The sequence below is a fragment of the Denticeps clupeoides genome, chromosome 5 (genome assembly GCF_900700375.1).
Source record: "Denticeps clupeoides chromosome 5, fDenClu1.1, whole genome shotgun sequence".
NCBI lineage: Eukaryota > Metazoa > Chordata > Actinopteri > Clupeiformes > Denticipitidae > Denticeps > Denticeps clupeoides.
The window spans coordinates 12573145-12600388 of record NC_041711.1 but is presented as its reverse complement, the minus strand read 5'-3'; the positions used below and the strand labels follow the sequence as shown (position 1 = coordinate 12600388).

Genomic DNA, 27244 nt, shown 5'->3' with positions numbered 1-27244 from the left:
TCTGGGCGAGGCAGGCTTTTAATTGATCTTGGTCACAGTTTAATGCGAGCGCGGATTAGTGCTTATCGGAGCGGATGGGGACGTTTTTTTTTTTTTTTTTTTTTTCCCCTCTCGCTTAATATCGGCCTCAGTGAGGTTTTTTTTTTTTTTTTTTTAATCATTTAAGAAATGCCCGGCGCCCCGCTAGGCGAAAACAGATTCTGCCTTGCAACCCACATATGGAGTGTCCGTCCGCCGCAGGGACAGGGGCTGGCTCTGGGCAGGGCTTAATCCTTCTGTCTCTCAGTGACGCGGCCAGACCAGCAGCTATTTATGGGCCCCCTCAGAGCACTGGCTTTGCCCTTAATCATTGACGGTTATGTTGGCGCGATTTATAGGACAGCCACGCCATTGCATCCCAGCAGTGGTAAAGATTGCAAAAGGTGAATCATCCAGAGAAAAGGGAGTCCGAGTGTCGGCCCAGTTAAGACTACATGACTTAAGACCGCGCCCCTCCCTCACTTGTCATGTCGGCATCTCTCCATTAAACCTCCATTAAAGTCACCGGGGACGAGTACATCACCTCTAGCATGGCAACGAAATAACTCACTCGAGCGGCAGCGTTTTGAACCAAACTCCCAGTGCGTGACCCTTGTGGTGAAAATTACTTTTAATTTTTTTTTTTTTTTGAGGTTGTAGCTGAATGCCAAAATAACTTGGCATGAGAAATAAAAAAAGGAACTGACACACAACGCCAACTGGTTCAGCCTGCGCCCAAACGAAGGGATGGAGTGTGGAGGAAAAGTGGCAGATTTCTTGTATTTCTGTCAGCAGCCATGTTTGTTAAAAAGAGGGGAGATGTCAAAGAATCAAACAAGCGAAAGGACGATAGAGAAGAGCCGGGGCTCGGTTCGCAGCAAAGCAAGTAAAATATCAAAGGGGCCACGGAAAAGCGCCGGATGGCATGGTTTGAACATGGAGGGTGGCAAATCTCTTTAGAGCTCAGTCCTGGCAGCGTTTCAGGGTGAGGCTTTTTCTTCTCTTTTTTTTTATTGAGAGGAATTCCATTTTGGATTTGAATGTGGTCTATTGAGAGCACAGAGGGTTGGCTCCAGGGAGAAAGTCTGTGTGTGTGTCTGTGTGTGAGACTATGCTCTGGAGAGGGATGGGCCGGGGGGGGTTAGGGTGAAGTTCAGACCAGCAAAACAAATCAGGCTACCCATGATTCTGTCCCCACCTCATCCGCTCGTCTCCCTCTACCTCATTCAGAAATTCTCCACTGACAGTGAACCATGGTTCAAGAGTCTCTCGAGCCATTTGCCCCTCCCTTCACCAGCCCCACCGCCCCCATTCTCGCTGTTCATGGGATCCCAAGACAGTGTTTAGCCAGGAGGATATATGATATCAGAGCCAGTGGGATGTTCCATTGCTCTGTTGGGGCTGGGGGGAGTCGATGGCGATGTCCAACCACTTTGAGTCTTCAATCCCTGATGTTGGATTAGCTCGTAAATTGAAGGCATAAAATGTCAACAATGCGCTCTTTCTTTTTCAAAGTGGAGGGCTGGGAAATGAGAGCGGGACAAGCAATCAGTCCATCGTTGCACTGCCAGTCCCCCTGTTTTTGCTGCTGCGCCCACTAAATCGCCATTGACAACTTATCAATCCTTGAACGTGGGGGCTAATTAAATTAAAACCCTTTTATAAACCCCCCACCCGGCCGCCTGTATGAAATGTAAAAGGCTGGCAGACTGACACACAGAGGTTTATGCAACAGCTACTGGGCTATTTCACACACACACACACACACACACACACGTTTGTGTGTGTGTGTGTTTTCTCTGCACTGCACAGTTCCATCCATGCATCAAGATTGATCTCAAGAGCTCCCGCTGTGACTCTCCCAAAAAGGACTATGTATAATGTAGAAGTGAGTAAGTGTATGTGTGTTTTCATCCAACATGGACTCATGCAATCACCAGCAGCAAGGAAACACCCATCCTGGATACAGAGAAGTTGGTGGAGAGGTTGCTTGAAGCTCTGGATAAGGGCATCTGATAAATGCTGTAAATGTAGATAGATAGATAGATCATCACCTTCTACATCTTTATCATTTAGTTTTTCCCAGCATTCTGATTGAAACGAAATTCCAGGGGTCTTTTTTTTTTTTTTTTTTTATTTCGATAGCTGACAGGAAAAATGAGAGTGCAACAGACTGCCACATTGCTGGGCGCAGCCAACTGAACAATCAGCGATCCCCTTCCAGGCTGGCAACGCTCTGTCCCCATACTTTCTAATGTCCAAGGCAGGCCAGATGCTCTGAAAAATATGCACAGGGCAGAAAAACACACAGAAGCACGGGCTTTGTACCTGAGTCCAGCAGAGAATTCCTGGGCATTGCATGGCGGTTGGAGTGCGCAGGGGAATATGCGCATTGTGTATTGGTGTGCGTGTGAATGAATACCTGTATTTTGCATACATTTGGATTAGTAATGTCTCAGGAAAAAAAGGCAGTTTTGTAATTATGTTTGTGTGTGTACGTATGTGTGTGGGGGGGCTGAATGTGTTCATCATTTTTCCCGTTATGAATATGCGTGTGAATGCAAATTCAATGGCTCTAATTCTATAATATATTGTTCTGTGCGTGTGTTGAAGTACGTTAAAGTTGGCATGTTTGGAATCCATGCAGTGGGAGTATGTGACGCATTAATTGTGGTGGGTAGGTTAGTGGTAGTGTTTATGCGTAGGCTTTCTGTCTGTTCCTTGCTCGACAACAACGGTCCTGCTGGGTGCCGCACCATCGCCGTGGTTACATCAACGCCTTCGCACAAGCAGATGGCAAAGCAGATGATCCTCGCTCGTCTCACTCAAGACCATCCATATTTATTTTATGGTGCCTGCCCCCCATGTCTCTCGCAGCATATCACTTCGCCACAAGCCTTTTGGAAGAGAGGCAAGCCTGGTGATATGATTGTTTGTGAAACAAAAGGGGTGTGAAGAAGACTTCATAAAAAGGAAAAAATAAGCATCAACAACACAGCAGAGAGGGACAAAAACAGTATAGCTCTTGCCAAAGATTCAGCCGTCAAAGTTCTTAAATAACTTCACATTGATCAAAGCGAGCAGCAAATCCATGTGTTGTTCTCAGCTGCTGATCATGAGTTAGGTCCTGGTCGATGACGTTTGACGTGAATTATAGCGCTTCCTGGCGAGCCGATAAATGAGAGTCCTGATTGGCCGGGTACAGAAGCCATGCTAGTCTGGGCCTGGCACTTTACGCCTTTGATCTCCTGGTGCTTGCCAGGCAAATGAGCAGCCTTGTGTTCAACAAACGCTTTGCAAGGAACCTGCACGTTTCACCGGGAAAATTCACCAAACTTTAAGTGGCCCAAATAGGACCACACGCAAAAAAAAAAGGAAATTTTTTTGAACCCACTGAAATACAGCGAAATCACCAACCTACTGGAAGTAACTTATGCCGACTGATTGAAGCTGCAGAAGAAATCGAGAAAAAAAACACTTCTGTCACCACTCTTCGGTGTGAACGTTTTGCACTTTTTTTTCTGGTCATTTCGCAGTTGCCATCGCCTCCTCAGTCTTGCATTTTCCCAGAGTGCCTCAGCTGTACGCCTGCTAATCTGATGCCAGTGTCTCAGAACGCCCTTCCCCTGGACTGAGCAGACTGGCAGCGGTCCCTGTAGGATGAAAGTGAAATTTAGGTTGATCATGAGAAGTGACACGTGGACCGTCCCCCGGGGGACCGTGGCCGAGTGAGCAACTCAATTAAGAGTGAATGGCCTCTGACATCAGCAGGCATGCTGATGGGTGGGAGCTCCGGGGGGAAACTGGGGACTGTGGGCCCACTTGAGTTCCCCACTGTCCGGTTTACCTCCTTGGGCTGTGACAAGCAACGGGAGAGGGGATGATGAGCCTTAGTGGTTTGCTCAGCCATGAGGAAGGATGACAATTTGCTCCAGAGTTTCCTTAGGAACCGAGACCTCCCACCCCTTCCACCTACTGCCCAATACGTCCTCATCTGAATACATTACAATGAATTGATAAAATGCATAGCATGAATACAGCCCACAGACTTACCAATAAATCCTGATTGCATAAAACTGGACAAAATTATTTTTATAAAATTGCATTTTAATTCTTTGCTCCTACACTTAAAACCAAGACATTTACATTTACAGCATTTACCAGACGCCATTATCCAGAGCGACTTACAATCATATGTTACAGGGACAGTCCCCCCTGGAGACACTCAGGGTTAAGTGTCTTGCTCATGGACACAATGATAGTAAGTGTGGTTTGAACCTGGGTCTTCGGGTTCATAGGAGAGTGTGTTACCCGCTAGGCTACTGCCACCCTACAAGACCCATTATTATGCCTTGAATATGCAGACCCAGAGGATTTCAGATTTTTCTAGATTTAGAGTGGCTCCCAGACTGCTTTGCACGTCAGGACAAATCACGTGTATTATCATGGATTTAGAATTGAATGAAATGAAAAGCGTCTGAAAAGATGACAGTCTGTGAATTTGATTCATACTGCGAATAATGTTTTTTTTTTTAAAGGACAGCTTTTTCCCCATTGCATGCAAAAATTCACATTATCAAAGATGTAGCAGCAGTCAGTTTTCTGCCAATGATACCGCAGACCTATATAGCGGCTGCTGAATCAAACATCTATGCTCTCTCAAATTCAACTATCAATCACTGCCTATCTGCTCTTTTTGCCTGCCTGTCCCCATTGCTCTGTGACACGACTGCAGATGAGGCGTCCTCCGAGTTGCAGGCCTGTTGCTGCGGTGATCACAGAGGTCACTGCATAACACTGTGACCCCAGAGACACTCCAAAGGGGATAATGAGCTTAGTGGCTTGGAAAACAAATGGCGAAGGTGACCACAGTTCAGGACTGTTCAAAACGATAATGAGCAGCACTGCTGTTTGACTGAAGGTCCACAAGTTTTTGTACCAAAGACATGCAATATTTAAAAAAAAAAAGGCCTATCCTGGGGATCACCGTGGCAGACATTGATGTATTGAGGTCATCATCACTCACTCCAACTTTCAACTTTGGCTGCACAACATGTGTGCTGGTCTTCGTTAGCAGCAAGGGACTAAGGACATTTAGCCAGGTCACAAAAACAGCCTCATTACCATGCTAGCTACCCCCTGCTATGGACGGTAAAACTGTCCGAGCTGAGACCTCAGCAATCAAAAGCTTGTCATCTTCTCAGTTGATGCTGTGTTGCGTGTTCTTTGACAGGCAATAAGAAAGTGCATATGTGGCAATGTGTGTGTGTGTGTGTGTGTTTGTGTTGATATTGGGTGGAGGGCCAGGGACAGGCAGGACAGTTGCCTCACAGCGGTGGGACTTGTCAAGCGCGAGCACCGTCAAGCACGGACTCCCGTGACAGCGGTGTCGTGGTGAGGGCTAAGGCGCCACGTCCCCTGCCAAGACGGAGATTACAATGATCACTGTCTCCCCGGCACATGGCGCCCACATGGGATTGAAGACGGACCAGGCACCCGTCAGGAGGATGCAGCACACCTCCTGCTATAAATACACATCGCTGTTCCTCCGGAGTCTTGCACACATTGCACGCCAGTGTAGGTGTCCACCACAACTCCATCGCTTCTGACCAGAATAATGTCCTGCACGCCACAGATGGCCGCTCATCCCAGATGACCTCACTGACTTGCTAGCTTGTTCTTCATCAGGATTATTGCGGTGAAGGAACATATAACCCAAGATTGTGCTGCTGCATGCCAATGTGGCCAAGTCTAGTGGCATGAGGTTCATGTGATAGCATGTCAAATGGGGTGTTCTGGATTCAGCAAGGTCTCATTGCTTCCTCTGTCTTTTTTTATGGCAATGCTTTACAGGCCGATCAGATATCCCCCTGGGAACCTGCTCTGTATGACAAAGCGAAAGGGAAAATGTCTTGTCGGATGAACACATCTTTAATCACCATTGTGCGAGGCCGCTGCCTTTGTCTTTTCTTGTTATGTCCGTGTAAAGGTTAACGATGTTAACTGACAATCATTAGGATTGAAAAGCTTTAGAAGAGGGGGGAAAAAAGAAAAAAGGGAAGGATAAATAGAAGAAAAGGGAATGACCTGAGATGGAGAGTGTGTGTGTGTGTGTGTGTGTGTGTGTGGTACAGAGAAAGAATGAAAGAGGGAGTGAGACAGCAAGGAAAAAAGAAGAAGAGATACGAAGGTATGGGCACAATCGAAACCACAGAGGCAGCGTTAATTGCTACTGGCCGTCAAATCAGGCCATATAACCTGACAAGATCCCATTAATTAAGAGTATCGTGTCCACCAAGTCTGGCTTGAACAAAACAGCGGCTTAACCCCCTTATAATAGCATCTGTGGTTCCAACTTCCATTTTCCGCGAGCCTGTTTCTCCTCTCAACACACTGCTCTCCAATTAACGCCATCCAACAGGTGTGAACTGGTGCCTGCTGGGTAGCGCGAACGCAGTATCGTGTTGACAGAAAGGCCCGGTCCGGCCAACCCTGCAGCCACTGGCGGAGCTCGATAATGGTGACCCGCAGTGGGACTGCAATCGCATCCGGAGCTTTGATCTGGCCGCTAACCACCGGTGACAGAAAGGATACCATCGGCACCATTTCCTTTTTTCCTCGCGGGGGGAAGCGTTACATCTGAAGGGAATCTGGCACTGGCTTCAGAGCGCGGTGTGATTTAATCTGTGCCCCTGCGGGAGATTGTCTAAACTGGCCGCGCCAGGATTAAAGACGGTAAAGGGATAGGAAGTAAACTTGTTAAGGTGATCTGGCCTGAGCATCCACACAGACTCAAACCAAGTTGGAAGAAGAAGCTACACACACGTCAGTAAACAACGCCCAGTCAGCACACCCATGCCCTTCCGTGCCAAAACGCCGCGGCGCGTCAACTGCCTCAAGTGTCCCAGAGGGCAAACGGACCCATGCCATACCCACTTACGGTATGCAAACGGACACTTAAGATCAGCCTCTGTGTCTGTCAAGGCCCATTAATTTTCCTGCTACTCTTCTGACCTCCCTCGCCCCTGCCTCCCCCGCCCGCTCCCTATCTCTTCCTCCCATCTCTCTGGCTGGCCGTCTGCAGCATGGCGGTCACGCCGATCACGTCCTGCTAACACTTTTCAGCTGTGGTGGAGCCATGTCACCCCAGGAGCCAGCCAATCAATCAGATTTCACCTGGCCTCTAACCACCAACTGACCCCATACACCCCCATCACGCACAGCCCTATAAACGCGGAGTTCACGCGTCCAGGAGCTGCCCATGGTGGAGTGGCAGCATGCAGTAATTGCTCAGGCTTGGTGGTTCATATGGAGGTTACACCCCACACACGCATACGACATTAAAGAAAAGTCATGTGATCAATTTAATACCATGCGATGTGTTTATATGGACGGTAGTAGCCTAGTGGGTGACACAGAAGACCCAGGTTCAAACCCCACTTACTACCATTGTGTCCCTGAGCAAGACACTTAACCCTGAGTGTCTCCAGGGGGGGGACTGTCCCTGCAACTATTGAAGTTATGTCTGATAAATGAATGTAAATGAAACATAAAACACTGTAGAATTTGCTGTTCTATTCCTTCACTCTACAGCTGAGCTGAAACAGATCTTTCAGCTGGAAAAAGTCAAGTGCGTTGACAGAGCCTCAGAATTTTGCATTACCCTAAACAAGAACAGGTTATACGTCAAAAAAGCCCACCATATGTCTTTGAGCAAAAAGCTACTTATTCTGAAGTATTCATTTCCTTCATTATACAGAGCGGCTCCCCTTTCGCGACCCCCTGGGGCCACTCGCCGTCTTACATGAACCATATTTAATGCAAACGGTCAACATTCACTTGTTCACGTCAGGGCCCGTTCCCACGTGATCGTTTATCAATGACACCGATCTAGCTCTGGCTTTCAAGGTAGCTCCGTTTTCAACTCCCTGATTCGGTGGGGGCGGAACACATGCTGAGGAGGTGGAGGGGTGTGTGTGTGTGTGTGTGGGGCGGGGGGGGTGTTTTTAACAGAATACACATTACCCTGCTTCTCCTCCAGTTCGCTGTCGTTGGCGACAGGGCACGCAAAAAGGATCAAAATTCCAAACGCCTCCGTTTTTCCCTCCTTTCCCCCCCCGCCTTTATAGGAGGAAGAAACGTGCATCTGACAGAAGGCGGCGAACTCCGCCCTTCACTGGCCCGGCCTTTTACTGCCGACGTGCGACTGCAGCGCCGCTCTGCCGTAGACTGTAATTAAGGTGGCGCGGTAAGTGGAGCGTCTCCCGGTGGAGGCCGGGGCAAGGCAGCCGCTGCCGCTCCCAGTGACGCTGCCCAGCCGGATCACACGTGCAGCGAAGACGAGTGCACGCACGCACGCACGCGAAAGGACGAAGCGCACAAGAGGGAAATCCTGGAAGGAAGCCGTAAGCAAAGGGTGAAAAAAAAACAAGAGACAAAGGAAGAGTGGCAATCTATTAATAGTGTGGATAACAACAGAAAAGTCGGCGTAGACGACCGGGCCGAGGGCCGAGCGTGATATCACCGTTCGCTGTTAGATACGTTGCGATCGCACGTTACAATCTAGAGGCGGGAAATGACAACCTCGGGGTTTTTTTTTTTTGCTTTGATCCTATTCACCGCGGCACAATCCACTTCAAGACATGGACATCTTTTCCTGCCCGCCCTCCCATAAGGAGGTCACCGGCCAGAGGAGGAAGCCCGGAAGGACGAGTCACGCCTTCCTCCTGGGCCCAAAAACAGGCGCCACATCATCTTTAAACACAATTGGTTTAGCTGCCCTCTTCACCCAAGATGTCCGGGACGGCGGATGTTCATGCGATCAGCCAGGCGGTGCCGCGGCGACTCGACGTACAACGCTGAGCTTTCCAGATGTGTATGGGGGGGAAGTCGGCCCCTGGACTCCGCGGTTAAGTTCCTTTCTTTAAAAATAGCCCAAACCGGCTTCCCATTCGTTGAAGACTACTGGTCGGGCAGAAAAAAAGAGCCGAGTGAGTGTGGCACGTTTTCACGGCCAAAAAAAAAAACCAGACGCCTTGAGACGGGGTCGGTGAGCGAAGTTGTTCAGGAGTAATGAATATAAATCCCTGACACCAACATCTGTGTCTGTCACTCACAGCCCCCGTTTGGGGTGAAGCACCGGGGGTTAGATAAACAGAGGGTCTCCCCTAATCCCTCAAACAGGCGATGAAGAGCAGCAGTTGGCCAACGTCGGCTTTCTCCGTACGTTGTTTCGGCCGTGATGACGGGGCCAGTGCGGGGGTTCCAAAGCAGCTGGGACCAGGAGGCCGGAGTGTGTTAAAGAGGACGTCTTCACATCCTGTAAGCCGGTGTGGGTGGGGATGGGCCGGGGGAGGGGAGGTGACAGCGTCTGTCCAGCAAGCGCTGGAGAAATCCGTGTCACCTGTTGAGTGCCGCCGCCACTGCCAAGGAGGGCTGCTGGTCGGCTTGTGCATGTCCAAAAAACAGACGGTGCCGTCCCTCCGCAGGGACACGGGGAGCAAATGCGGGGCCAAAAAGTGAAGTGGCAAAAGTGAAAACAACTAAACGTGGAGCTGGACCAGCGGCCACGAGTCAGCTGGCAGGCATTTCAAATGCAAGCGGGATTGACAGATGTGCTTTTTGGCCCCACTCTCCGCATCAAAGTCTCGGGCCCCGACATTTGTCATTTGTCGGCAGGAGCGTCCGTACGGCGCTCAGGAGGCAGGCTCATCGGCAGACCTGTTGGAGCACCTTCTTTTCGCCTCCACCCGGGCGATGTGCACGCCGAAATACGAACGACGTCACGTGGGACAGCCGTGAGAGACAAGTGACATTATTGTTCATTAAAGGTTGAGTTTCAGTAAGATGACACTGACATGGGAGGCTGATCTAATGATCTGGCCTGCTGGTACAGATAATCCGGTCTGGGATGGATGGGAAGTGCCGTCTTCTTGTTCACACACGGATCGTGGGGTCCAGCTCCCAAAAGCAAATGAGGGGAAATTAGGGGGACAGCTCTTAATGACATTTTTTTTTTTTTTTTTTGTCCGTCATCCAGCAGTTATCTCAAAGATCTCGAAGAAACCGCGTGTGCAGAGGATTCATCTTCACTAACCAGCTTTGTCCTCCTGCTGTTCTATGATCAGTCGCTGTGTGACATCCTTGCTGTGACATCCGCCTTTCGCGCTAAGGCGGTTTGACAAATAAGTGATGACCGCTCACATTTTTAATTTAGGAGACTGATGAAAAATTAAGCATGGCAATGCGAGACCCTGATTTAAAACCACCCTCTCCCTGCCAACTACCTCCTCCATCTACCTTCCCTCCTGCGCTTGTAGCATTCACGAAAATCCCTCGCTTCCCAAATAGCTTTCACCTGTCCGGGCCATCAAGGCAACTGACCGTTCCTTTAACCGGACAGGGGGTCAGTCTGCCTCACCCCAAAGCTCGAGGCCTGTTCGCTAGCATTAGCGTAAGACGTCCTCAGGATTTACGTGAATAATTCAATAAAACGAGCAAGAAACATATCATGTGGCTCCGCCCATTTGAAACTCTGAGCAACAGCAATATTTACACGCCAACGAACAAGTCCTGCGCTTGGAACCAAACCCCGTAATCGGAAGGTTGGCTGTGTGAGTCCCAAACCGCCAGAGGTCCCCTCGATCAATACACCGTCCCCACACACTGGTCCCCGGGCGCCTGTCATGGCTGCCCGCTGCTGGTTAAAAGCAGGGGACACGTTTCGTTGTGTCGCCGTGTGCTGTGCTGCAGTGTTTCACAATGACAATCACTTCACTTGAACATGGCGACCCTGGGGGTCATCTGGTTGGTTTTCAGATGTTGTTGCCCACTACATTTATACCACCAAAGCAACTGTGCCAGAGATCTGACCTTCGCCCCTGTCCGTACCCTCCCGGTCTCGGCCACTTGCATTAGGCTCCTCCTCTTCCCACGAAGGATGATGCTCCCTGAAAGGTAGATAACTATTAATAGAGATCGCCGAGCTCTGCAGTGGGACGGATTGGCCCCGCAGCGCTGTGACTAAGTAGAGCCGATGTCCCCGGTGATAGGCGCTTGTGTTGCTGTCAGCGACGATGCGCTGCCACTCCGCATATATTACGAACCGCCGGCTCCCGCGCGCCGGTCGCCCCGCTCCACAAATACACCTACACGCCTCCCCTCGCGGATCGCGCCCCAGCTGTCCCAAAGAGAATTCCGAATAACAGGACCTGTCAGAGTTTGTTTGTTGCATGGCCTGAGCCTGTGGCGGCGTTTTCTACCGATTGCGGAGAGGCAGAGGGGTCTTTGGCGATACTGTCGCCTCAGGCTCGGCTCCTCCGACGCGTGGATCAAAGTCCACTTACGCCTGCTGGAGACGGCCTTTCAGGTCCCTTTTTCTGGTCCGGATCAAGAAGAAAAGAGGAAGGCAGCAGCGTCCCGGTTCCTCGACAGCTCCGGCGTACGGAGGTGGAACGCCTTCTCAGCACCGGCCAGCTGTTCTTCATTAAATTCTCCGGAAAGTGCAGCTGCGTACGTGAATAAACCATGATCCCTCCTGCCATATTGTGGCGGCGTACCCTCTGTCCCCCTCGACCGCTTCTCCCGCGCCCGTGGCGGAATTTCATCAGGCTTGCTCGATGTTTAAAGTGAAGGGTTACCCCCCACCCACCCCCTCTTTCTACGGCCGCGTTGAGAAGAGGCAGCTGATGGCGTTGACCTTTGAGTCACGAAACCTCCAGCGCTTCAGTGGCAGTTATCTAACGCCGGGCCAAAACCGTTTTACCTGCCCGCCCCTGACCTTCAACTCTTCTCATTCAAAACTCGCGCAGCCCGAGACGGAGAAAGAGGGGGAAAAGGGGGCGGAGACGAGAGGAAAGGAAAAGAAATACATTTCGCTTGTTTCACTGGGGCAATCAACTCCAACGACCCCGGAGAAAGACTGACAGCCAACCTGCCACGGAGAGGTGTACGGGTAAGCCGAGCAGAACAAAAACAGAAGGAGGAAAAAAAACGAGTGCGGGGCATGCGGAGAGAAGGAGAGATCCTAATAATGGTCGGGCTGTGGCTTGACATGCAATGGGAAGTGACAGCGGACAAGTCATCCATTATTTATAGCTGCAGTGAAGGTTTTTTTTTTTTCTTTTTCTTGCCGCGACGTGAGCTGTGAGGAATTGTGGCGTAGAACAAGCGGCCCCATTGCATGTCCATTCCCCTGGCGTTAGCTGCAGCGCGGCCGCCACTGTGACGCATTGTCTTCAAGTCGAATCCGACTGTGGTGGGCCAAAATCTATCTGTTTATTTCCGTGTGCAGCTTTGAAGTTTTGTTATCGATGGGAGTTGAGAGGGTGGTCACTGGGACTTTAAATGCGGGGACACTTGTGACTGCACAAAGCCCAGCCAACATTTCACAAACAATGGTGCAATTCAGAAAGTGTCTCGGCGGCCCTAAAACGGGGATTCTGCTCCGATCTTTGGGTCGCATAGCTTACAATGCAGGGACAAAAAAACTCACTCATTTCACTATGAATCATGGGAATTCCAGCCCATTGGCTCACTGCATTAGTTTCAGTCCTTTTTGACAAAGACGGTAAAGTTGCTCTACCCAAATGAAAACTCCAGAACCACACATTTTTTACCCGTTACCATGTGTATGTCCGTTCTTAAATGCATGTCATTTTGCCTTATGAGCTAATAAGGTTTCAGTCCGGATGACAGCATCAGAAAAAAATCTGTATTGGTCCATATTGTAAAATGTCCACATTGACCTGGTTCCACTCTTTTGTGGGCGATCTGCTTCAAAAAAAAAAAAACAAGTGAAGTGATTGTCACATGTGATACACAGCAGCACAGCACACGGTGCACACAGTGAAATTTGTCCTCTGCATTTAACCCATCACCCTGAGTGAGCAGTGGGCAGCCATGACAGGCGCAGTGCGTGGGGACGGTGCTTTGCTCAGTGACACCTCAGTGGCACCTGGGCAGATCGGGATTCGAACCTTCTTATTACGGGTCCGCTTCCTTAACTGCTTGGCCACCACTGCCCCGCTAGGCCACCACTGCCCCTGCCACTGCCACTTAAGCCAGGCCTCCGTTGCTCCGGTGCTTCAGAATTCGAGTCAGACCTCACCGAGTCACTAATTATATTCACTTGTCCAATTGTGTCCCTTCTTGTTGCGCGTGCCACGTCCACCCTGTTTGATAGTTGTGTGTGTCTTTTGCCTTTGATTAAGTCAAAAGTCAGCCATATTTTACCAACTTGATCTAGTGTGTTGTCAGGCGGCAGAATACTGATGAAGCGCGATTTCTCTTTAAGGCAGGGAAGCACCAACAAGCGCAGAGAAATGAGAGACAGATCAACTGTCTGAGGCGTCCTGTATAATGACAGGCTCGGCTGATTTTTCTATAGATTTTTCTATAGATTTTGCTGTTGTGTTCAGTGTTGTTTCCCTTTTGAAAAATGACTCTGTCCTCCTCACTATGCAGTTTAATGCCTGGGTACTGGCATTAATATACATGATATTTTGATTGATAGGGATGAGGGCAGCACTGCATTTTCCTGCAGTTCCTCGAGCAAATCTCTGTTGCGTGTAAATGCACGCCTACCGAGATTTCAACAAAGAATTTCAATGGAGCTTTGAGACATTTAGGGGGAGATTTGCTTAAATTGCTGCCACACGGGAGACCATAGTATTTAATTATCACTTTATTTATTGGAACGGATATTGCTAATGATCCGTGCTATTGTTGCATGTAAGGATTTATTTCAATTCTGCCATTCACATGCAAAACCAAGTCCTGCAGACAGGAAGCACATGGCTACGTATCCATATTTTTGTTCCATCTAATAGATTAAATATGGGCAAGGCTTAGAAAGAAATAGGTTCTCAGAAGCTCTTCCTCCTATATCATTTATTTTTTTCTCTCTCTTTCTTCCTTCCCATCATATCTCTGTAGCCATCAGTGTCTCGTCCAATCAGCAGCTGACAAGTGTGGCAGAAAGTCTGAGCTGAAATGGGCTCTGTTATTGTGGGCGCTAAATGCTACTGTCATAGTTGATAAATCTCAATTAGATGACCTGCGCGGGCTTTATCAAGAATTTCAGCTGGAGATGCCCATCGGCACACATGCAACACACCTCCCCAATAATCCCTTTAGTAAGGAATTCTAGGAATTTAGGAATTCTGTATGAAAAAAATTGGCTCCAGACAAGCCTGCCGGCATACACATGCCTAGAACCCTGTTCACATCATTTAATTTCATCAGTATATACGATGTGATTAAGCTAAAAGGGGTCAGACACCCAACCAAAAACGGGTTTGGAACTTGTCACAGAGTGAAAATCCCAAAGTCCCTTCCCGGTTCTCAGTACCAATTGAAATGAACCGCCGCCGGACTTTCTTCTACTCAAGACTCGTATTAAGCACTGACAGTGCCGACACGTATGCCGCCTTCTCTCCCTCGAAAGATTTTACATGTCACTTTTAGTCCCGCCAATTCCTCTTCCACTTAGCACCAACTTTCTTTCCCCATGCGGCCGAGACTCAACATGTCACCTGCAGCATGACAGTCCTTTAAACCGTTCTGGATCACACCAGCTGCCAAAGGACTGCGGTTGACGCTTAATGACAAATTGATACACCTTGTGGAAAGGTTAATACGAGCGGGTACGAAGGAGTAATGATGTCCAAAACTACAGGGTGGGCCATTTATATGGATACACCTTAATAAAATGGGAATGGTTGGTGATATTAACGTCCTGTTTGTGGCACATTAGTGTATGTGAGGGGGCAAAATTTTCAAGATGGGTGGTGACCATAGTGGCCATTTTGAAGTTGGCCATCTTGGATCCAAGTTGGATCCAAGAGGGTCATGTGACATATCAAATTTATTGGTAATTTCACACGAAAAGCAATGGTGTGCTTGGTTTTAACGTAACTTTATTCTTTCATGAGTTATTTAAAAGTTTCTGACCACTTATAAAATGTGTTCAATGTCACTAACCATTCCTATTTTATTAAGGTGTATCCATATAAATGGCCCACCCTGTATATTCCCAGTCCCAGGATGTTCCAAATTCTACCATATACATTCCCACAATGCAGAACAAAAGGTCTGTGGGCTCTGTAGGGTTATCTTTGGATCAGAGAATGCAATTGAAGTTTCTCGCTGAGAGCATTTGGACTCACTTCGTGTAAACGTGTGGGAGTATGCTGCAAAAAGCATCGCTGTTATCTAATTACAGTAAATCATGACGGAACCAATTTGTTTGTCATTCAGAACTCCAGCCAAACACATAAAGTTAATGGGCCGCGGCCTTTTCTTTTTCTTTTTTTTTGTTTTGGTGACTGCAAACACCAGGATAAGGAAAATTAGATTCAGAACCCAGAGGACTGCCCCTTGAAATTGGTCCGTGAATGTCAGAGACGCTGATCTAAATCTGTGCCCATCTGGGAGCCTGCGCCCGCGGATTAGGCTCAGTGTATCGTGAAGTCGGGAGTCGGTGATTCTCACCCCGCCGACGACGGCAAACGTTCCCGAACAGCTGGCTGAGACCGGCCCACACATATGGGCGAGTCGTTCCGTTCAGCATCTGTGCAAATGGACCTGGAACGCTGGCGTCACTGTCCCAGTATTAAGTTTGGAGGAGACGGAGTGAAGCCTATTAAAAATGTACAAGTGAGAATGGGGAGGGGAGGCACATAACCTTTGATGTTCTACTCGGTGAGGGCCTTCAATTTTTGATTGCTATCTAATGTTTCAGCACATCAAAACTACGTTGAAATATTAAGGTCAGCTCCATACATTTTGCTTCACTGCCTATTTTATTGTAGTTTATATATTACCGAGTCTTCTTGCCGCTAGTGCACACATGACATGGTTTAATTGGCCACTTATCAAATATATTCCACATCAAGCACAGGGCAGGGTCATGACAATGTTTGCCGGAGTGTGATTTCAGCACCTTGGCTGTTGGTAAAAGCTGAGCTTAAAAAGGAGTCTGTCGGTGTCACTCTGTCACCAAGCCGCCTCCTGCAGTTGCACCCGGCAGATGGGTGGTGGATAAGAATACACAGATAAGTCTGGGAGGCCGCCCCACCTTCCTCGCACCTCTGCAATCTACCCTTGAGACCCTCAGACAGGGGTCAAGGCCCACCCGTGACCTGGAAACGAGACGCGTCCCTGCGCGGCATCCCTTGAGAGGCTTTAGTTACCGCAGCAAGCAAGGTTCACGATTGGGCTATATTTCATTCACTTCACAATTAGATATTGTCACGTTTATACACAAACTGCTCTCGGTTGATGAGGTTCCTATTTTCTGCATCAATCATGATTGTCCCAAATCCAGATTTGAAGATGTATGTTCTTTTTCTTGACATGTTAGGACTTATCAGGGCTCTCAGTTTTGTAACTCAAAATCCATAGAATTGCTGGTGTCTTCCTTTTGTAAGTCGCTTTGGATAAAAGCATCTGCCAAGTAAAGTAAAGTATTGAAGAGGGAACTTTCACACCGGCTAGCAACTGTTTTTGGGGGGGTTTTTTTGCCACGAACTCATCGACATGCTTCCTCTGGCACAGCGCTTCAGAGAATAAATGTGAGGAGCGTCTTCATTAGAATGCAATTACGGTTCTTATGTGGGTTTTTAAATGGCAGGTGAAGTGGTGAAGAAAGCAAGGGGGGCATGAAATGTAGTTCTTTAATGCTTCTAATTTTTTTTACTCTCTCTATAATTGGTAATTGTACCGGCCAAGGCTTCCTGACCACGTGCTGAACGTGTGGACTTCTTAACCCGTTTTTCCAGTTATAATTTCAAGTCTAGCTCTGAGCTTGCCGGCATTGACGTCTCTTTTTAATTGACCCCAGGTCAAATGAGAAGGGGGGGGTGTATCTGGGGCTGAGATAATATTTTGTTAAAATATTCCCATTTCCAGGGGAGTTGCATTTCCATACAACTTCCCTTCATGCTTTATTTATCACCCCACTCACAATTACCATGCAAACGACGTCTTCACTGTCACCTCTTTCTCCCGCCGAACAGTTTAGTAAATATCAAACTCTATTCATTATTAATAAGCCCGCAGCCGAAAAGCCTCTTTTTATATATGAATAATTCACGTGCTCATTGGCGCTATAAGGGGGCGGGGGTGTCATGTGACACCCGGCGCGATTGGAAACTTCGCACGTCGCTGTCACAACTGGTCGCGGAGTGACAGACTTTACTCGAGTGGCGCCGATGTTTGCGCGGGACCCCCGCCGTTCTCCCGCCACGTCGTGGAATCCGAACGCCGATTGGGCCGTTCAAGGTCCAGACTCCGCCCCCTTTCGTCGAATCGGTCTCACACCGCCGGCCATTAAGGCGCGTGTAAACGGTATCGATCCGGGCTGTCCATCGATTACCACTGACCACATAACACAGCAGCAGCTCTGCACTTTGCCACGTTTCGGTTTTATGAAGTATTAAAAAACTAAATTATACATGCATACGCCCATAAAGCACTATTGGAATATATATATATATATATACAGGTCTTCAATTGGCCTGCATGTTGACCAATAAGAACTATTCACTACTACACTGACGACTAATTAAGCTTAACAGGATGGATTTTAAACACGTTATTCCTGGTGATGGAGCTGGTTAAACTGTCCCGGCTTACCTTGACTCTGAAATCGAGTGTTTTGTATATTTTTAACAATTGTAACAAAGATCACCGGTAAACCATTGCCTAATGGACAAAAACATAATCAGACAACTTTATTAATACTGAAAGAAAAAATGTTCATGTCTATGGTGAACAAATATCTCAAAACTATTAAGCAAGAATGAAGGCCCAGCTTTCAAGGTGGAACTACTCGTCTCTGGAGTATTATAACCCTCGCAATATCCTACATAATAACCTATATTGTACTCAGAAGCTGCACTGAAAGAAGACCATGTAGCTGCTTCGAGGGCTGAACCTCTGCAGTCCTCCCCAAGGACCAATATTGGTGCCTTTCCCACGCGTGAGATCTCGGGGAGTGCGGGCACTTTACATGCCTCCCCGGTGGCGGGATTTTTATTCACCTCTGTCACACGTCTCTCCATAATTGTATAATTAAGCTGAATAGCCGTCTGCAGCAAGTTAATAGCCTTCAGCCATAAGCATTACGCATGCGCACAGGTCAACAAAAACGCACACAAACACCCACGCTCGCATCCACGGACAGTATAGTTGTTGTCTTTCTTTTTTATCTTTATCATAAAACATCGTTTCAACGAGGTTATAAAACCAGCAAACGTTTAGTCGGTTGTGGGATATGCAAAAAAAATGTTATTTGCCGAATCACACGCGAGACCATCTCCACGTCTTTTGAAGTCTCGGGCTGTGTTGACGGTCCGAGATGAAAAGGCAATGGCTTCATAAACAGCCCCCCGCGATAATTCGCGCCAACGGACCTTCTCAGGAACATCACTTGTTTATTCGTCCACGCAGAGGTCTCGCTCCGCGACGACCGAGCACCCACCCACCCACTCACGTTCTCGCGTTACGGACCAATAGCCGGTCCCTGGGGGGCGTCGGCCAGTCCGGGGGTCTCCCTCCCGTGATTCTGAGTCCGAGCAGATGACTGTCGGTGCGGATTATCCGCTGCGCGACGGCGGAGAGAGAGAGTAGCAGAGAGAGAGAGAGAGAGAGAGGGAGGTTGAGAGAGAGAGAGAGAGAGAGAGGGAGGGTGAGAGAGAGAGAGAGAGAGAGAGAGGAGGAGGAGGAAGATAGCAGGAGACAGGGACAGTTTGAATCGGAGGGTCGCGCAGTGCGCCGAGCTCCTCCACAGCGAAGCCCTGCGCCTTTCCACGTAACGGGGACGGATTTCGGGGACCGAAGACACGTGGGGGACTAACGGATACAACGCAGTCCTCGCCGTGCTCGACAATTAATAACCCCAGTTGCCAGAAGAAATAATAACTTGTCCGCGGGGGGAGTTTAAAGCACTTCGGAGAGCCCTGTATCATGATTTAATCACCGCGGACTACAGCAGAGACTCGGGTCCGAGCGAACTGCGCTCCGCGCACCGGAGACGCGACACGGAGACGGGACGGGACGGGACGGCGAGGGAGGAAAATGTTGCTGCTCGGACTCGTCTTGTGCCTTTTCGGAGCAGGTAAGACGAGTCTCGTCCGTCGTGGATGTAAAACCGAGGTCCCGTTATTCCGCGCTGCGTCAAAACCGGCCCACCCGGAGTGGGACGGAGACGCACCACGGCGTCGCGTCTCACGTCGGCGGCGAAAAGTTGGGCGCACCATAAAACCCGAACCGAACCGGGTGCCGGGATCTCCGCGCGCAGGTGTTCCCGCTTCCACCGCGCGTTTCCCGGGGCACTTGGCTTTGTTTAAACCCGAAACCCGCCGCGACGGCTGTGGGTGCGTGTGTGTTCCACGCTGCGGCGGTGGGTGCTTGCGCTCGGCGGAATAAAAAGTTTGATGGCGGCGGACTGTGGACGCTGCCCACGACGCGACAGTTCCACCGATATAGTAGGTGCGCGTTACTAATCGAGAGCTCGGATGCGTGGACAGGATCGGAAGGGGACAGTGTGGGGACGCGCAGCTGTGGCCGCGCAATTCGGCGACAGAGATACCCCTGTCCCCCGCCCGCCTGCCCCCCCCATCCGCATCACTGTGAGCGTTTTCAACATTGCTGCTTTTGTTCGGGTGCTTATTCTAATAATTATAATGAACTTGTTAAATATATCGGTCTGCTGTTTCACATACGGGCAAATATCTGTTTTAATGAACACATCTGTTTTAATAAAAATTGTATTGTTTAACCTCCTGGCGTAATTTTGGAAAATGACACCACGTGGCTGAATCTTGTTAGGTTTTCGATTTTCGCCCGTTTTTCGTATTTTGGTAATTCTCGCGAGACCTTGAACCGCAGGCTGACGCGCGGAAGGCGGCTGTCGCGACAACTAAGTACAGGTGGGAATGGAGAGGATCCACGTCACATCTACCATCGGCGTGAATAATGACACTACTAATAACATGTAAGAAGTGTTTACTGCTTGATAAACAGCCCGTTGTGTTTTGGGGAGAGTGGGGGGGGGGGCTTTTAACACCCAGTGAGGATGTAATTAAATTGAAATGATAAATCAGAAGATCTCGCGTGGTGCCATCACCCTAGCGGGAGGAAGCGTTAATAAACTGGAATGGGGCTTTCGGGAGGGGGGAGCCAAGGCGTTGCTGTGAAGCTCATCTGGGAGGGTTTGTGTTTGATGACGGCCATTTGGTCCCCGCCTCTCCGCAAGTTCTGTGGACGTCTTCTCCTCCGTAAGGTGCCTGGAGCGGAGCAGGCAGGCTGTAGAAGGTCCCCTCCTGAGGAACAACAAGTGAAACCCGAGTGGCAGAACCATAATGGGGCGGGGAGGAGGGTATAACCGGACACGGCCGGGCCCATTTTAGAGACAGACTTGGAACAGCTGGCTTGGGAGGGGTCCTGTGATGGGAGCCCGGTTCCCACACCCGGCCCAGATGGCCACCACAGCTCGCTTTACCTGACTTCACCATATTTCATCGTGCCTTGAAATATGAGTCGCCGACATGAGGACACTAACATGTATGGAAAGTGAGGGGTGATGCGGTTCCATAAATGCAGACAAGCAAGCATCCAGTGACTGAAAACACTGAATTGTTATTATATCGCTGTTAGTGAAAGTGAAGTGAGTGTCATTGTGAAACACTGCAGCACAGCACACGGTGACACAACGAAATGTGTCCTCTGCTTTTAACCCTCACCCTTGGTGAGCAGTGGGCAGCCGTGACAGGTGCCCGGGAAGCAGAGTGTGTTGACGGTGCTTTGCTCAGTGACATTCGAACCGGCAACCTTCTGTTTACGGGGCCACTTCCTTAACCGCTAGGCCACCACTGCCCCAATATTATCTGTTTATTACAATACGTCATCTTCTGCTCTCCATTGATAAACTATTGGTCTATTCAAACGATCAGAACCATGATTTAATTAAAAAAAATACTTTCACTGCTTGGAAGTTTATTAATTTGCTTTCATTACAGCATTTTCTTTCATGTACGTAGATTACTAGTACTCCTTTTCACCCTTACAAATAAGCAAAAATTGTTCAGCCCCTAGTTTGTACACAGTGAAGAGGAAGGGGGCATGAAATTCGCACGAAGTCACATGACTCTGATATGTGAGGTCCTGGGGGAGAGCAGCATGGCTCATATCCATATGTATGTATGTATGTATGTATGTATGTCCCAGCCATCGCCCGCTCAGCTCTTGCAGCTTCCTTCTGTAATTTGCTTTCTTGGAAAGTCCCCCATCCTCCCCTCGGAATTCGACTGGTGCCCACATCAGTATTCCGAGTAATCTTCGGCAAAGTCCTTTTTTTTTTTTTTTTTTTTTTTGGACCCTTTAGCTTTGGGTAGCTCTGTCTCATAGGGCTAAGTTCAAAGGGACTGTGCTCAGATCACAAGTTTCCTTCCTCTTCTGCTGCACCCTCTCAAGTCCTGGTTGTTGCCACCAGCCTGTACCCAGCGACGCAGAGCTGTCCCCCTCCCTCTGTTCTTCTCACACACACACACACACACACACACACACACACACACACACACACACACACACACACATATATATATGTTTAAATATGCACACAGTGGTTTTCAGGAGCTGAAAGCTTGATGAACACGAGCCACTTCTCGTCCCCCCTCTCGTCCTCACTCCACATCAGTCAGTGGCGGTCTCGCTGCGCTCCGTCCCGGCTGTGATTGTCCCCCCGCCCCGTGCTGTTTGGACCCGCCGGACGCAGGCCGCTCCCCGGGGTCGTAAAGCGGGATACATATTTTATGAAGCTGGCGAGCAGGGGCCGGGCGGGGACGAAGTGTGTGTCCGTGTGATTAGGCGGACGGCCCACGGGCGAGAGAGCGACTGCGTGGAGGAGCGTCTCGCGAGCCGGCGGGAGGGACGGCACCACAGCGCGGTGCGAGATCCCCGCCTGATGCCGGGAGCCGGGTGGCACCGGAGCACAGAAGCTGCCGACGCAGCGGATTCCGTCCGGCGCAGAGGACTCCTGCATTATGGAGGAGGGTCATGAATAGTCGGACATTTTTGGGGAAGTCGTGATTCCGAATGTCCCCGCCCGTAGGGAGAGAGAGGGGTTTGAAGGGTGGAAGTAAAGGTCAGGAGCTCGCAGGCTCGTCCCTTCTCGGAGATGAAAGACGGGAGGAAATCTTGTCCGTCCCCCCCCCCCCCTTCCAAACACACGTTTTCATTGTCCCCCTCCTGAAGTTTCCAGGGGTCTCCAGCTCTGGAGGGGCCGAGCGCCAACAATGGGCCCCTCTGTTTGCGGCGCGGTACGAGCCAAGCACGCTCCCGATTGTCTCGCACCTCATCTCCACAGGAAAAAAAGAGGAACGGCAAGACAATGGCCCCCGGAGGCTCCTCCACGTTGGCGCAGACCCACCCCGCCATCACCGAGGAGGCAGCGGGGGGAGGGAAATAAAAACAATGGGGCCAGAAGAGGAAGAGAGGGCCGGGGGTGCGACTCTCCCGCTAATCAGCTTTGCCGTGCGGGCAAACGGAGATAAAGAAGTTGGCATCATGCGGCGTTATGGGCCGCGGCGTCCACCGCGGTGCTGGCGCGAGGAGGACGCCAGGGCCCGGCCCGGGACGCCGCCACGCGGCCACGTCCTCACCTCAGTTCCCAGCGGAGACCAGAGACCAGCAGCGAGGTGTGTGTGTGTGTGTGTGGACGGGGCTCTACAGAGAGACAATGGCGTTGTCCACCACACACACGCCCCTCCCATCACCCTCTCCTTCCGTGTGGTCCGAGCTCGTGTTGCCCCGCCCGGGTATTCCGCCTCTTCATCGTATGGATCGGAACGCGGAAGATTGCAGAGCGGGTGTTTGTTCTTTGATCACCATCAGCACACATACACACACACACACACACACACACACACACACACACTCTCACAGGAAGAGTGAGAGGAGGGAAAGAAGAAAAAAACCCCAAAACAACAGGGTTAATTTAGTGCGAACCATTAAAACTGGCCCCCGGGGGAAATTCACTTCCAAAACCGCGCCGGCTATATTTAGAAACGACTTGGGCTGCGTTTTTCACCCAAAATACGAACGTGTCACCTCGCGCCGCAGCACATGCATCACAATTGGGTGGCGGCGGCGGCCGAGAATGCGCGTCCAGTGTATAAAGCTCGGACACGGGCCTCCCCAATCACTCCCGCTGAGACGCGGCGGGCCGGCGGCAAATTGAAATTTATCTTCCGCGTCGCGCCGGCCGCTTGGACCCGCACCGCCGCCACTCGCCAAGGTCCCTCGGCCCTGCGCCGAGAGCCGGACAGCGCGCCCGCCACTTACACGTCCATGGCGCCGAATGGCATTTTCTTCCTTTGTGCTGGAAGCTGAAGGCCATCTTCTCCGTGCAGGCGCATAGCGCCGTTCCTGTAGTGCCGAAGCTCCACGGACAGGCGGTCTCAATGAATGTCAATTTTTTCCCTCTCTTGCACACACACACACACACACACACACGCGCGTGAACAAGAGTTGAGCGGCATGCCGTGGGGGCAGTTCTGAGGAGCTTTTCCCATCGTTGGGGCCGTGCGCCCTTTGTGTGGTGATCAGTGGAAGCCTCGGCCGTCTAATTAGGCCCGTCCCGTCATGCGGGACGTCGCGTAGGCACTCGGCAAAGAGAGAGAGCGAGAGAGAGAGAGAGACTCGCCTCTACATACAAGCATCTACACCACCCTGCATCTCAGCTCAGGGTCCATTACGCGCCCGGCGCCGGCAGAAACGACCAAAAATGGTTGCTCCGAGCTGCTCGGATGATTTTGGGCCGGGGTTTGTGTTTGAAAGCATGAAGGGAAGAGACCCCGAGCCCCCCCGGAGTCTTCAGGAACCTCCCAGCTTTCTCAGGGAGATGGAATTCTTCCTTCCTGGTGGCTTCGAACGTTCGGAATGTGGCGCGCAAACACAGTACTAGCGCCGCGCCCGTCAAGCAAAACACTGCGCTCATGCAGGAAGGAGCTTCTCGCTGCGAGGTGGGACGTCTCCATTTCTTTCTGTTTTGAAAGAGCTGCCCCCCTTTGTAGGGGTGCAACTTGCAAAGTTCATGGTGCGGTTTTCTTTTTTTTTTTACATAATCAGCCGCAGACAAATTATGATGGAATATTGCAACTAAAATGGCAATTTATAAGAAAAAAATTAGTTGGCTTAACAAAAAAAACCTGTCTTCACCTGTCTTTGGCATAAGAAGGCCATGTGGAACTCAAACCAGCGTGCATGTGTGAGTTGAACATTGTAAATGATGGCAACGTTGAGGCGGACTCGTAACCGAAGGGCAGCAGATTCAAATGTGGAACTGCCAAGGTGCCACTGAGGTCCCCTTCAGCAAGGTACCGTCCCCACACACTTTCATGGCTGCCCGCTTCCCACCAAGGGTGATGACGGGTTAAAATGCAGCGGACCCGCAACCACACCCGCCACCTTCACTTATTCACTTTCAGTAGTTCATTTCTATCTCAGCCGGTAGTTGAGATCCAATTTTTGCCAGTTCACATTGCGTCAATCCGTCAGTAGTCTTTACTGTCCGGTAGACACGGTGGGAGACACCAGGGGACGTAACGGGAAAAGCTGACCGGCTACCGGTGAGCCCATCAATCCGGGATCCCGCGGGATTTAAACCGAGCAGTGCGGAGATGTGAGGGACATTTTCCAGGTGGACGCCTCCACAGAGGCCACTGCAGATACAGGGCGGGGGGAGGTGGGGGGGGTCAAAGGTATTAACTTCCAGGGGCTTAGCGCTGGCAGTAAACGGAGTAAAGCCGGCCCACTGTCTTCCTTCTTGGTTTCTGTTCGGTCAGAGGAGGAACAAAGCGGTGATGGTCGGGGCAGGTGAAATCGGACGCCGGTGAAAAGAGAGGCAGATTCCTGGACACCCCCAGACCGGGCCAGATAAGATAACCAGAGGAGGTGTCAGAAGGATCACAGGTCACACGTGGGCGTCGCTCCGTGTTTAGGCGGGTAGAGGGTAAAACCGGGTCAAATTGCACTGAGCCCGTAGCCTGCGGTGTCTTGTTCTTGCAAACATGTGATTTTTGATCGTTCCGTATTTGCAAAGGCATCACTCCGCACCCAGGTCATCACTGAAAGCGAGCCGTGAAAATGAGAGGTTTCGGGAGGGGGCGGGAGCCGAGCCGGAGGCGGGCGGGTAAGGGCCGCGCCTCGTCTTCCACACGCATGTTTTTCCCACCGTTACCTGAGACAACGGGAGACTTATAAGGGGACGGGAGAGGCGTCACACGACGGACCCGATATCAACGCGAATGAAACTAGAACTTTTCGAGTCTGGACCGTGCCCGGCGGGGGGGGGGGGGGGGGGGGGGGGGGGGGGGGTTTGGTGGTATGGGTGCCGATGGGCTGGGCCGGGGGGGTAGACTCTGCAGCAGAAGCCCGACTTCATCCATCACGCGGCTTGGCGCAGAAGCCATTTGTACCCATTGTTCCCCATAATTTGTTTTTGCGTGGCGCGGCGAAGGGAGGGTCGAGGAAAGCCGGCCATTTATTTCTCTGCTAATTACATAAGCGAGACAGCATAATTAGACGTATGGATAAACAGACAGAGGCAGATGGGGAGATGAGCTGGTGAGAAGATGAATAGGAGGGAAGGGAGAAAGGGATACGTCTGAAACGCACACCCCCGGGCCTGCAGCAGTCAGCTCTTTGTTGCTACCTCGCCGGCCTCAGACACGCGTCCAGTCGGCGAGTCTGAGACGCTCTGGGACCCCCGGTTATGTCCGGCATTTTTAATATACACAGCAGTGCTTAGGAAATTTGTTCCTAAACTCGAGAGACGGACGAGTGTGGCGGTGGTCTGATGACGGATCGAGTCTCCTTATGGGCGCATGGATCCTTATGGGTGTGGATCCCGTTCGTGCTGTGAGTGTAGAGAACGGAGGAGGAAGGGAGGAGATGGACGCTGGGTTACACGAATTGACAGGTTGGGGTTTAAAGGAGGTCTGATGAGCAACAGCTGTCAATCATGCCAACATTGTCTATGAAAACTCTATTAAAGTTCCTTTTCTGTGTGTCAGAGGTAATTGCGAACCTATAAAAAGGGCTTGGTGGGTAGTTAGTTCCTGTTCTCCAACATCGAGATATTTCTGAAGACATAAGCGCACTTGGTGGCAAGAGAATAGGACCAGCTCCATTTCACGCCGATATTTTTTGCCAATTTTTTTGCCGACGTCTTGATTTCTCTGAATGGTTGACACTTTTGTTTGTGTGGGTCGGTGTATGTGGTGGCCTTGTAATTTATGGGTGTGCTGTACGTGTGTGTACCAGCGTGTGTGTGTGTGTGTGTACGCCTTACGTGTGGGTGTGTCTGGTGTCGTAGCTCTTTCAGAACCCCGGCCCAGGGGGAGGTGATGAATGAGGCCTTAATGGAGCCACTTAATCACAGGCCACTTAAGCAAGCTGACCAGAGACAGAGGGGCAATCAGGCTGGCTCAGCGCCCCCTTTGCAGTGCATTCGGGGGGGAGGCCAGCGCAGATTAGCCTTTCAGCCGCCCGCCGCGCAACGCGCGCTGAGTGGCCGGAGGGGAGAATACACCGGGCTTCTTCGGAAATTACGAGGAGCCAGCCAATCTGCTGCTCCAGTCTTGACCCGGGAAGGTGGCACGGGGGGGCTCTGTTTTGGGGGAGCCAAGTGGATGGTGCATTTAAGCAAAGCACCATGGGTGCTTGACTTTGTGTCATTCTGCTCCGGTTACCTGTTGTGTTTCCTGACGAATCCGAGTCGTGAAATGTCCTTTTTCTCGCCACACGTCACCTCCCTCCAGTCTGGGACAACATGCTAACAAACGGCGGCCTCCCTCGGTTCCTCTAACCGCCCGTGTGTGTGTGTGTGTGTGTGTGTGTGTTTTCACACCATATAATGAGCCGCGGTTTTGGCCCGTCGAGGTGGCGATGCGCCGTCTGCAACCAGCTGTTTGATGTGCGGGCGTCGCCGACAGAGACGGCAGCTTCTTCCCCGACGCCGCGCGTTCATTAGCGAGCTGTTTAATTACAGAGAGAGGGAGCGAGGGGCCAGTTGAAGCGAGCGCGGGCGGCCGAGGCGCTGCGGGCCAGCTGCGAAAGTTCACACCTCCACCTTCCCCTTAAAATGAGCTGCCGTCAATGTGGAGGCGAAGGAGCCGCTCTCCCGGGGCCCTCTTCCTCCCTCCATTCGGACCGGCCGCCT

General features: G+C 50.6%; 1 protein-coding gene across 1 annotated transcript in view; it reads left to right on the top strand.

Moving 5' to 3' along the window:
• The first annotated feature begins 18616 nt into the window (after positions 1-18616).
• kirrel3l (kirre like nephrin family adhesion molecule 3, like) overlaps positions 18617-27244 on the top strand; it is a 32435-nt gene continuing 23807 nt past the window's right edge. Inside the window, exon 1 of the mRNA XM_028981359.1 lies at positions 18617-19138. Coding sequence (XP_028837192.1) covers positions 19099-19138 — 40 coding nt within the window. The 5' untranslated portion in view covers positions 18617-19098. The remainder of the gene's footprint in view (positions 19139-27244) is intronic.